Source organism: Mustela nivalis (genome assembly GCF_964662115.1).
Source record: "Mustela nivalis genome assembly, chromosome: 3".
Taxonomy (NCBI): Eukaryota; Metazoa; Chordata; class Mammalia; order Carnivora; family Mustelidae; genus Mustela; species Mustela nivalis.
Window position 1 is genome coordinate 135248341 of NC_139022.1, and position 11802 is coordinate 135260142.

Consider the following 11802-nt stretch of genomic DNA (forward strand, 5'->3'; position numbering starts at 1 on the left):
GAAGAGTTTCCTACACATGTATGGCCTTTGTGTTTAGCCAAAGACTCCATGGGATCCGCAAACAGAGTTCTATAGACCCTTCTCTGGACAGCTTCTTCCTTCCTATCATCCTGGCCCTCAAATTCCAATTGCTTTGTCTCTCCTCCACTTGATGAGACTGCTGAGGCTCTGCTGGGGTTCTCTATAGGAAGATGGCTGCAGGGGGTCCCTGACAGGGCTCATGTCCTTGGTTCCCCTCTCCCCAGGATGACAGTCCTGCACTAGACACATTTTGTCTAGTTTTGTGGCAGGAGGGTAAGTTTGGTCCCTGTTACTCTATCGTGGTTACAGGTGGTTGTCTCAAAATACATTCCTCTGCCTAGATCAACTTAATCCAAAATATTTCAACTCCAGCTACAACTTTGTTGGTGCAACTCAGAAGTTGTATGTCACTTGGAAGATATTAGCTCACAGAATTATATAGATACTCCCAATGTCAACACGTTTCATTATAAAATATCCCCCCAAAAAAGTCACATTCTTTAATATCACCATCAGTGTCTTCAGAAGAATCTTTAACTTTTGGGAAGTGATCAGGCCACAGCAGCAGGCACAGGTTTCCTAAAATTCTAGTTTTCACTTGAAAGCTCAAATTTTATCACTGGCGACAGTATAGGTGGTGGTTTTCTGTGAAGTGACAGGACTTGGGGACCCCCAGGAATCCACAAACCATACTTTAAGAACTGCTGACCTAGGGAAAGAACTGAGCTCAGCATGTGGTTTTAAATTCTTCCATAACACTTAGGCTATTGGAACTTTTGAACAATACAAGCGGGACAGTTTGTCCTATCTTCTAGCCTTTTCAAATTGGCCAATATCTGTTCTTGCCTCTAGGGAAGCTATTGCAGTTGCCAAGGCCCGACTGCGCCCAGAAGACCCGATCCTAAAGGACCTGTACCTCACCTGGGGAGCCATCCTGGAAAAAGATGGCCATTATGCTGTAGCCGCCAAATGGTAAGGCTGAGGGAACAGGCATGAATCGGAACATAGAGGAACAGGATAAGAACAGTAAGTGAAGGGTGGGGGGGGGGGTAAAGTGACTAGAAAATAAAAAGGCATATGTGTATTAAACCCAGCTTCGTAAGATTCATCAGGACCTGCCTCCTCAGTATTTATTTGAATCACCGTAACTATTCAGGAAACCTCAGTAGCAGACTCAGGAGGTCCCCTTCTTCTAGTGATGTCTTTACCATCAAACAGGGAAACTGGAAGGGAATGAAGACTCTTCAGTTCAGCAAATGTTGAGGTTCCTTTATATCCTTATCCCGTGTGATGCTATCACTCATCCTGTGTATGGCAGTGGAAGAGGGAACGGAGATCTGCTTGTGACACGTTGGGGTTTTCTTCTCTATCACAGCTATTTAGGGGCTGCTTGTGCTTACGACGCAGCCAAAGTTTTGTCCAAGAAGGGGGACGCAGCATCACTTAAGACGGCTGCGGAGTTGGCTTCAATTGTAGGAGAGAATGAGTTGTCCTCTTCCCTGGCTCTCCGCTGTGCCCAGGAGCTGCTTTTGGCCAGGAACTGGGTGGGAGCCCAGGAAGCCCTGAAGCTACATGAAAGTCTAAAGGTCAGTCTGTTACTGTATCTCCTGGTATTTAAGAGGGAAGGGCCCCAAGTCCTTTTCTAGTTCAATTCCAAATTAATAACCCAGTTGAACAAGCTATGCCAATTAGGCAGGTCTCCTCAGAGGTGTCTCGCAAACCCTGGCCCTGCTATCCCGTGGAAGTACCGTGGCTTGTCAGTTGCCGTATTCAAAGAGAGAACATAATCATTCGCAGTGATTCTCCTCCCTTAGCAATTTGGGTACAACATGTATGAGTAGACTTGAGTTCGCTCAGCCCCTGGGCTCCGGTCTGGTGTTTCTTCGTTGGGGTCATCAGGTCTTCTTTGAAGAAGGAGAGGAAGAGGGATTAACATCTGACCGAAATCATGGCTCTGTCACTGCACTCCATGTTAGCTTTAACCCATAGAGAAGTGTGGTAAAATCAGTATTTTGTTAAGTGTCTACTTTATCCCTTTCTGGTTAAAAATGAGTAATTTACCACTCAAAACCGAGATTACTTTAAAAGCATCAGCACTCTGAATTTCCAAAACATATAAACATTTGATCCATTTTAGATAACTTTGCTGGCCAGTTCCTAATATGAACTTTGTAAATTCCTCTTTCCCTAGTAGCGTTACTGGGCCTAAAGACAGTTCCTAGCTAAATATTCATAGCCCAAGAAAAACAGTAGCCTTCTGGGAACTGCAAAATAAAAACGGAGGCAAAAGTAGTATACCCTCAAAGATAGTGTCATTTGTGTATTATTTATAAAGTGACCAAATCTTGAGAGAGTTTTATTTGTCCATAGCAAAAAAAAAAGAAATTTCCAAAAATGGTTATTTAGCATTTCTTTTTTTTCTCTTAAGCAGCATCCTCATCAAAGCAAGAAAACCTTCAACTTTATGCTAAATGCTATTGATAATGATGAGGCTATTTTGGCTCATCAACAGAGGCCTTCCCAAGCCTAACTGAGAAGATATTATAAGGGTACACACGAATCTCGTAGCAACTGAAAGATTTTCTTTTTGCTAAACTAGGGCTAGAAAAGAAAGATTTTCTTTTTGCTAGACTAGGGCTTCTAGGGCTTCTCTCTGAGCTTCTAATCCTCTTCTTCTAGAAGAGCTTCTTCTCTTCCAGCTGACTCCCTCTTAAACCTGCTGAGACAGGCTGCCTTAATACCTACCCCAACCCTCAGAACTACACAGCTTATCTGCTCTAGCACCTTCTGCCCATTACACTTTACTTCTGTATCCTTTAATCTAAAGTTTGGGCAGGGGCTAAGAACTGGATGAATCCAGGCCATCTTTTCTCAAACTGGGCCACAAGTCTTGGGTGGCTGGCCAGCATGTGGTTTATGTTACAGTGGGCAGAGCTACAGTTGGGGTTCTGCGTTATAAAAATGTTTGCTTTGGGGGTGCCTGGGTGGCTCAGTGGTTTGGGCTGCTGCCTTTGGCTCGGGTCATGATCTCAGGGTCCTGGGATCGAGCCCCGCATCGGGCTCCCTGCTCCGCAGGAAGCCTGCTTCCCTCTCTCTCTCTCTCTGCCTGCCTCTCTGCCTACTTGTGATCTCCGTCTTTCAAATAAATAAATAAAATCTAAAAAAAAAAAAAAAAAAAAAAATGTTTGCTTGGGTCCTGGCTACTTCGAGGATCCCTGCAACGGCGTCTGGAAAAATGTCTATTAGATCACATCCTTTTCCCCCATGACTCATGACTCACAGTATCCAGAGGCAGCCCACGACAGGGTTTGGTTGCTGCAGATTTAATGGGGAACACACTGAGAAACGGAGAGCTCTCAAGACAATCAGGCACTCCCGCTGCCTAACAGTTCCTATCCTTTGTTGTTGGGTTCCAGGGACAAAGACTGGTGTTTTGCCTTCTTGAGCTACTGTCCAAGCACCTGGAGGAAAGGCAGCTTTTAGAGGCCAAAAGCTCTTCCTACAACACCTGGGCTACAGGCACTGCAGGGCCCTTTGTGGAGAGGGTGACCGCTGTATGGAAGAGCACCTTCAGCCTGGAGAGCCCAGAGCAGTACCAGGCAGCCCTGCAGCAACTGCAGACTATCAAGTACCCATCGGCTACAAATAACACTCCCTCCAAACAGGTACCCTGTCTATACTCTCTAGTAAGACTTCCGTAGTCCGTGTCCGGCATAATAAGGAAACAAGCTGAATGCTAGTTTGTGGTTCAGAAAAGACCAAGGCAGGCCAGGCAACCTGGAAAGATCTCCAGACTGATTAAAGCCCTTTGGCTTTGAAGTTAGTCTTGCTCAGTCTTCTCTTAAAAAAAAAAAAAAAAAAAAATTAGAAAAAAAGTCTAAAAATACAGAAAAGTGTAGAGAAAAATAGAATACCCATCAATCAGAATTAACAGATGGTCACATTTTGTCAGTTTTGCTTCATAGTTCTCTGGTTTTGTTTTGTATGTACTAGTTTTTAGTATAAGAAATACAGTAAGGTTGAAGTTCCTGGTACCCGTTCCCCTTTGCTAGCTCACCAGAGGCAGCCCCTAAGTCAGGCCATATGTATTTTGTACCTTGCTTCTTTCAGTGAGCAGTTTGTAAAATCACTCCGTATTGATGCAAGGAGATACAGTTGATCCACTGTAACAGCTGTAAACGTGCTATTAATAGATACCAGTTTATCTGCTTGTTCTTTGGAAAATGAGGGCACAATATTTATGAGACACAAGACTTCCTCAAATGATACATAGCACTTTGCAAAACAGTCTGGCAGTTTTTATGAAGTTAAACATAGACATGCTCAATGGCCCAGCATTCCCACTGCCTAGATATTTCACTAAAAGACAAGAAATCAGGTATCCGCACATACTTGTACACAAATGTCTGTTGCAGCTTAGTTCACAACAACCAAAAATGAGAAACAACCCAAATGTCCATCAGCTGGTGAATGGATATGCAGACTATGTTATATCCATACAGTAGAATACTTTGCAACCCTAAAAACATCCGAACTAGTGACATACAGATACTGTCAGCAAATCCTGAGACTGTTATGACAAGTGAAAGAAGGAAGACACAAAAGACTGTATACTCTGTGGTTCTATTTATATGAATTCAAGAAAAGACAAAATTTATATGGTCAAAACCAGATCAGTGGTTGTCGGGTTGGGGAGAGGAGAGTGCATGCAGAGGGGTACACGGGGATATTTTACACTGATGAAAATGTTCTAGGTTTTGATGGTGGTGGTGATTGTAGCATTTATATCTATACAGATAGATGGATTTATCAAAACTCATCAAATTGCTCCCTATAAATTTTAATTATACTCCAGCTTGGTTGGTTGAATTATAACTCTTAGTTCCAAAACTCAGTTTTTGTTTTAATTAAATACAAATGTCAAGGCATTTTTTTTTTTTTTTAAGCATGAACAGACTTTTTTGACACCAGACAAAGTATGTTATGTTACTGTGCAACTAGGTAGGAAAGTTTCTCAGATACGGAAGCAAAAATGGGTGTTGGAGATATGAGGAGCTTTCTTAAACGTACATTGTCTGTACTTGGTCCAAGTGCAGTCAGTAGGAATATTCTGGTATCATCCCAGTGCTTGCTGTGGGAGAATGTTTAACTGAAACTCTGGCTCCTCCCTCCAGCTTCTGCTTCACATTTGCCATGACCTGACGTTGGCAGTGCTGAGCCAGCAAGTGGCCTCCTGGGATGCAGCTGTGGAAGCCCTGCTTCGGGCTGTGGTCCGGAGCTACGACTCGGGAAACTTCACCATCATGCAGGAAGTGCATTCAGCCTTTCTTCCTGAGGGTAAATGACCCCCACTTCTGCTGGGGCATGCCTACTAATGGATGATAAAACCACCACCAGTGGTGTGGCACTAGCACGACATACATCACTGAAAGATAGAGACCAGCCAGCTATGTCATTTAGCACCAAGTTTGAATTCTCTTACCCAAGCTCCTTAAGAGGTAGCCAGAATGACTGAGCTGTCTTCCTTTACCTGGCCCTACCTGCCTTATCTACCACACTGTCGTCTATAAATTCTCCTACTCAGTTTGAGAGAAATAGTAATGTGTTCACCAGTCAGTTAAGAATGGAAAAGCTCATGGGGTGCTTGGCTGGCTCAGTTGGAGGAGCAGGCAACTCTTGATCTCAGGATTATAACTTTGAGCCCCACACTGGGTGTAGAGAAACATTTAAAACAAACGAATGAATTTTAAGAAAATAGAGAAGTACAGCAGAAAGATATTCTTTGAGCTGCATAGTCACTAAACTAAATCACTGTGATTTTTCAGAAACATAGTGGGATACTAGCCCCCCCCCCCCAGAGCTTTCATAGGAGGATGGATTATTTTTCTATAACGCTTTGACACATAGACTACAGCAACAAGAATACTGTCCTAGGTCACAAGATGTTTAGCTCTGGTTGACTTTTGGTGAAGGGCATGTGGTCCCATGGATCACAGCTGTCCTTTATTGAGATCCTCTCCGTGGGTGATAGCAAACGTAAGGGGAGGGGCCAGATTTCTAGCAGATGAAGAAACACACAACCCTAAATCCTTTTCTTCTTCTAGGCTGTGACCATCTAAAACACAAACTGGGTGAACCTCAGTCCCTCATCACACCAGCTTTCAAAAGTTTGGAGGCCTTTTTTATTTATGGACATCTGTACGAATTTTGGTGGTCTCTCTCCAGGCATTGCCCCAAATCCAGTGTTTGGGTAAGAGCTGCTCACAGAAGGACAGCCTCTGTTGAGCAAAGCCAGCAGATAAACAATGCCACCCCTGAAGAAACGGACTCCGGAGATTCTCAGCCAGAGCCAAACAGGCCTCCAGAATTAGATGTGAGACTCACAGAAGAAAGCAAGCAAATGCTAATCACTTGTAAAGAGCTCTTTTCAGAAAAGCACGCCAGTCTCCAAAACTCACAGAGAACCGTTGCTGAAGTCCAAGAGACCTTGGCAGAAATGATCCGCCAACACCAGAAGAGTCAAGTCTGTAAATCTACAACAAACGGTCCTGATAAGAATGAATCTGAGCAGGCAGCAGAACAGTCCCTTTCTAGTCCTCAGAATGAGTGGTAAGTAATGAGTCGGTATAAGGTGGAATTGGAAATACCCTGCTGAGTTCCCACATCATCATCAGATAAAAATCAGCACATGATGAGCCTGATGAGGTCACTTGCCAGCACCATAATGTAGCATGCACCAGCCTCGGAGTCCAACCTGGGGTTCTAATCCTGGCTCTGCCGAGTGACCTCAGGCAAGATTCTTTATGTTCCTGAGCTTTCGTTCCCTCATCTATAATTGGGATTACCTACTCCTACCTCGCTTGTTGGGGCAATTAAATGAAATCAAGAATAATGTCAGTAACAGTAGGACAGACAATAAAATCCTACCTTTGAGCAAAAAGTAGATTCCCCCCCCCCCCAAAAAAGAACCATGTAAAATGGGGAGTTGAATTATCACGTCATTAATGAAAACCAGTTTTTCAACCATTGTGTGCTATCCCAGAAAATACACAAAAAGGGTAGCATACAAAAGTGCATGCTGAATTGAGAAAATCCCAAGTGATCAGAATGCTGTAGCACCCTCATTTCTTTTGAACACAGGGGACAGGTGGATGACAGGGGCTAATCACCAATCACTGTAAAGTTCATCTGCACTGTTACAGGGCCTTCTGCCTTGGGCATTTGTAGTGATTAACAGTTACTGATTGGTTATTATACTGAGTGCCTTTTACATAGACAGTCTCCCAAGCAAGGCTTAAAACATAGTAATTAGTACCATTAATAAACTGATAAGTGATACTTGTATTAGTAACTGAAAAAAAATTAATTGCTGTATAAACACTTATACATTTATTGCTGTATAAACACTCCGATGGGCTGGGGGGGAGGCTCCCACTGAAATCTTGAGTCAGAGTTTTAAGTCACTTCTTCAGTAAGCCACCACATTCTAGGCAGCGTTAGGCTTGGTTTTATTAACAAGAAAAACACTAAAAAGTTCTCCAGCCCTGCAGCTCTTAACCTCTGAATCACATGACTCCTTTAACAAGCTTAAGACACTCTTCGCAGAAAAAAATGTGCATCCATACACCTACGATTAGGAGCCCCAGCTATGTCTGTTCCCCAGACAAATCCAGGCTTTCTGCACTTAGCTGCAGAACTGAATCCCCTTGAGGTCCTAAACTTTCATTAGAGCTAAGTGTCTAAGAAGTGGGGATTTGGAAAATAGTGAGGAATGGTATTGCATTTTGAAAACTTAACATCACATTAAATTCCCTCCTCTTGACCTCTGTATTAAAGATAAGAGATTAAGAGATAAGACCCAGATGACAAAAGAATTTTACTTATAGGATAAGTTAAAAGTTATGTGGGGCAACGCATATGACTTACACTTGTTTTTATTATTACTAGTAAAGAAGAAAAAAATCAGCCACTTTCTCTGCCTGAATTAACCAAAAGGCTTACAGAGGCAAATGAGAAAATAGCTAAATTTCCTGAGAGTGTTAAGGTAAGATTTATAACAGTTCACTTGGTAAAACATGATTTTTTATATTATCACTTGACTATACCAAATTATTTAAGGTCATCTGATTCTCTGTACCATTTCTTAAGTCTCTTCACATCTGTATATGCTTAAAAGTTTAGGATCTCATTGTGTCTGGTTAACTAAAATGTTTTGTGAGAATAGGATTATTGACAACACAAGCAAATTTTATACCTCATTCTTTAGCAAAATGGAACAAATTTTGGAATTGGAAGGTAAAATAAAAATTGGTACCATGTATTTGATAACTTATAGATGGACTGGGTGTATTTGAATGTGGCCGTGCCATTAAAGGAGAACCATGATTTAAATTAATTAAATAGGGCTCTAGAGACAGATTCTTTCATTTGAGAAAGGATATCCCAGTAACCATCCCAGTTTTGATTATCCTCTAACCTTAGAGTAACTGATGAAGAGCCTTATAAGGGAAATGGCTCAGTCATGCCGGAGAAGTATCACTAGATGAGACTTTGAATTGCTGGTGCCTCTAAGCAGGTATATGTGGCTCTTTTGTAAATGCTTCCTTCCCGTGTCATCTTTCAGATCTGGCCCTTCCCCGATGTGCTGGAGTGCTGCCTTATCCTGCTTCACATTGGGTCCCAGTGTCCTGGCAGCGTGACCCAAGACATGCAGCAACAGGCCCGAGAACTCCTTCAGAAATACGGCAACACTAAAGTTTACAAAAGATACTGCGAGACCTTCTGCACGTGAATTTTCAAGGACCTCTAAGAAAACTGTGCCAAATTCAAAACCTGTGACACCCTTCATCTCTACAGTTATACCATGCCAGACATTCACGCTCATCCCTAGGTGTTTTTGCAGTGATCGAAGTAATACAAATGAGGGTCAAGTTTGAATGGACTCTGTTCTACCTTACACATCGTGGAATCAGACTTTGGACTCAACTGTGGTTTCCTCCTGGAGCAAGGATCATGAAAAGCCAGCAGTAGGTTTTCAGAATTAACACCTGCAGTGTGATCGTTGGTCAACTCTAAAGCCTTATGTAGGTTTCACCCAAAGAGGAGAAACTTTTTAATTACCCAAAGTGTTATGTTCTTAAACACAGCTACCTTTATAAATACTTCACCTGATGGTAAACATGTCGTTCTTGTTGGAGACAGAATTGCTACATTTTATGCCTTGGTATCATTCTTCTTACTTTTTTGTTAATATGAGTTCTCCCCTTCTGTTCTTTCGAAGACTTCACTTAGAATGTGAAATAGGCCTTTACCCATCATGTTGACTCTACCATCCATCTGAACTTTAGATCAAAAATTTGGTTTTATTGTTTTTTGTCACTGCTTATTTGAACAAATCATTTACTAAAGCATTAGAAGAACAAATAACTAAAACAATGTGTCTTATCCCTTCAGTTTTATAAAATGAAATGGTGATCAAAAGAGCTCAGGAAGAAATTACTGTTTCAGTGGCTTGCAATCTTTTCTGGATCACAGGACCCTTTGAGAATCAAAACCACAGTCTTTGAAGAAAAATTAATAATTCTGCATATATAACTTTTGGGTCAGTATGTAACTTTTGGATCAGTGGACTCCAAATTCAGCATAATGGGATCCTATATACTACTTAATTGTAAAACCTGTTCATTCCCCCCCCACCCCATTACTGAGCATCCTCTTGAACAATGTCAGAAAGAGATGTTTCTGTAATATCCCAGTTGCTGGGGCATAAAAATCAGATAGTTTGGTGTAAGGCTGGGAGGGAACACTCTTTCCCAATAGTATAACTATCTTCTTTTGGGATTCATTGTGAAAACTTTTCTGCTTGAGTGTCCGGTTTATTTTTCAATTATTTTCTAAGTTGGGATTGTTGTGGCAGCAAGAATAAAATTCATTAACAGAAACTCTTGGGGCGCCTGGGTGGCTCAGTGGGTTAAGCCGCTGCCTTCGGCTCAGGTCATGATCTCAGGGTCCTGGGATCGAGTCCCGTATCGGGCTCTCTGCTCAGCAGGGAGCCTGCTTCCCTCTCTCTCTCTCTCTCTCTCTGCCTGCCTCTCTGCCTACTTATGATCTCTCTCTGTCAAATAAATAAATAAAATTAAAAAAGAAAAAAAGAAACTCTTGGAAGGAAAGAGTTTAAGAGACCATTATTTAAAGATCTGACTGACCAGAGGTTTTGTTTGTTTTAATTAGACCTAGCTTTAGGGTGCCTGGCTGGCTCAGTGGGTTAATAAGCCTCTGCCTTCAGCTCAGGTCATGATCCCAGGGTCCTGGGATGGAGGCCCACATCGTGCTCTCTGCTCAGCCTCTCTGCCTACTTGTTGATATCTCTCTCTCTCTCAAATAAATAAATAAAATCTTTAAAAAAAAAATAAATTAGACCTAGCTTTAGAATTTAAAAATGCTAAACCCCAAAAAACAAATATTGTAGAACTTAGATCCTCATGATTCTTTACACAGTTACTTGAACTTGAGGAAGAAGATGCATTGTTACTAGGGATAGAAAATCTTGGTTGCAAAGATTATACACAGGCATGGCTATGTGGAGAAGTAGATACCAGCTCTACAATCTTCACTGAAATGAACAAATGCTTCACTTGCAGAGACAGAAAAATATTTATTCCCTTCCACTTAAAGAACAGTATTATTAAACTAGAAATTCTAAACTCCTTCACAGTTTATCAGAACCATCATCTGCGCTTGGAGGAATCATACACACTCCTCAGTTACTGCTATAGTAAGAACAAGAGTTACTACTAGACAACTAAGCAATGAAACTACCCAGAACAGAAGTGACAAGATTCCATTTCCTCCCAAATTCTTTCCCATATTAGATAATGTAGTTAAGCCACTTCCAATTTGAATAGATGGTTTTCTTTTTTTTTTTTTTTAAGATTTTATTTATTTATTTTGACAGAGAGAAATCACAAGTAGATGGAGAGGCAGGCAGAGAGAGAGAGGGAAGCAGACTTCCTGCTGAGCAGAGAGCCCGACTCGGGACTCGATCCCAGGACCCTGAGACCATGACCCGAGCCGAAGGCAGCGGCCTAACCCACTGAGCCACCCAGGCGCCCCGAATAGATGGTTTTCATTTCTATCTCCCTAATTATCAGAACCACAAAGAGCCAAAGCACTGAGGAGGTGACTCAAGCTAAGTAGATACCAATAGGCAAATGAAGAATTAGTGTTGTTCCTTTACCCAATCCAAACCTTCTAATACAAACCACCACCTCATTAATCAGATGATTGCTCTCACCTCCCACTGCCTCTCAATCTGCTCTTATTACTGATTCTCCATTCTTCATATACCAATGACAAGTCCAAATTACAAATCAAATCTTATCAACTTCCTGTTTAAAAAAATTATTTCACTGCTGTCCCATTGTAAGTGGAATAAAATTATTTCAGCACTTCCCCATTGTTAGTGGGAAAAAGATCACCTTGCAGGGCTTCCAGGGCCCTGCCCAATACTAGCATTTACCTCTTAGCCTCTTTTTACACACTTCACCTTGTTTCTAGATTCCACCCACACTGGTTTCTTAGGCTGTGGGAACCCACTCGTTTTTCTTGTCATCTCAGTAGTTATGCCCATGTTGTTCTCTTGCCTGGTCCATTCTTTACCCATCTCTTATATCTCAGCTTAAGTGTTCCTTCTCAAGAGACTGCCCCTCAACCTCAACCTAAAGGACATCAGTGTCTTGTACTTGACAGGTCACAAATTGTACTTTTGTGAATTAAGTACTC

General features: G+C 41.9%; 1 protein-coding gene across 10 annotated transcripts in view; it reads left to right on the forward strand.

The window, feature by feature from the left end:
- GEMIN5 (gem nuclear organelle associated protein 5) overlaps positions 1 to 9962 on the forward strand; it is a 43144-nt gene extending 33182 nt beyond the window's left edge. For all 10 annotated transcript variants that reach the window (XM_082725112.1, XM_082725117.1, XM_082725119.1 and 7 more), the window contains 7 exons: positions 874 to 993; positions 1397 to 1607; positions 3438 to 3686; positions 5196 to 5358; positions 6126 to 6630; positions 7969 to 8065; positions 8645 to 9962. In XM_082725112.1, the coding sequence (XP_082581238.1) occupies positions 874 to 993; positions 1397 to 1607; positions 3438 to 3686; positions 5196 to 5358; positions 6126 to 6630; positions 7969 to 8065; positions 8645 to 8812 (1513 nt within the window). In that variant the 3' untranslated portion in view covers positions 8813 to 9962. The remainder of the gene's footprint in view (positions 1 to 873; positions 994 to 1396; positions 1608 to 3437; positions 3687 to 5195; positions 5359 to 6125; positions 6631 to 7968; positions 8066 to 8644) is intronic.
- Positions 9963 to 11802: the final 1840 nt, after the last annotated feature.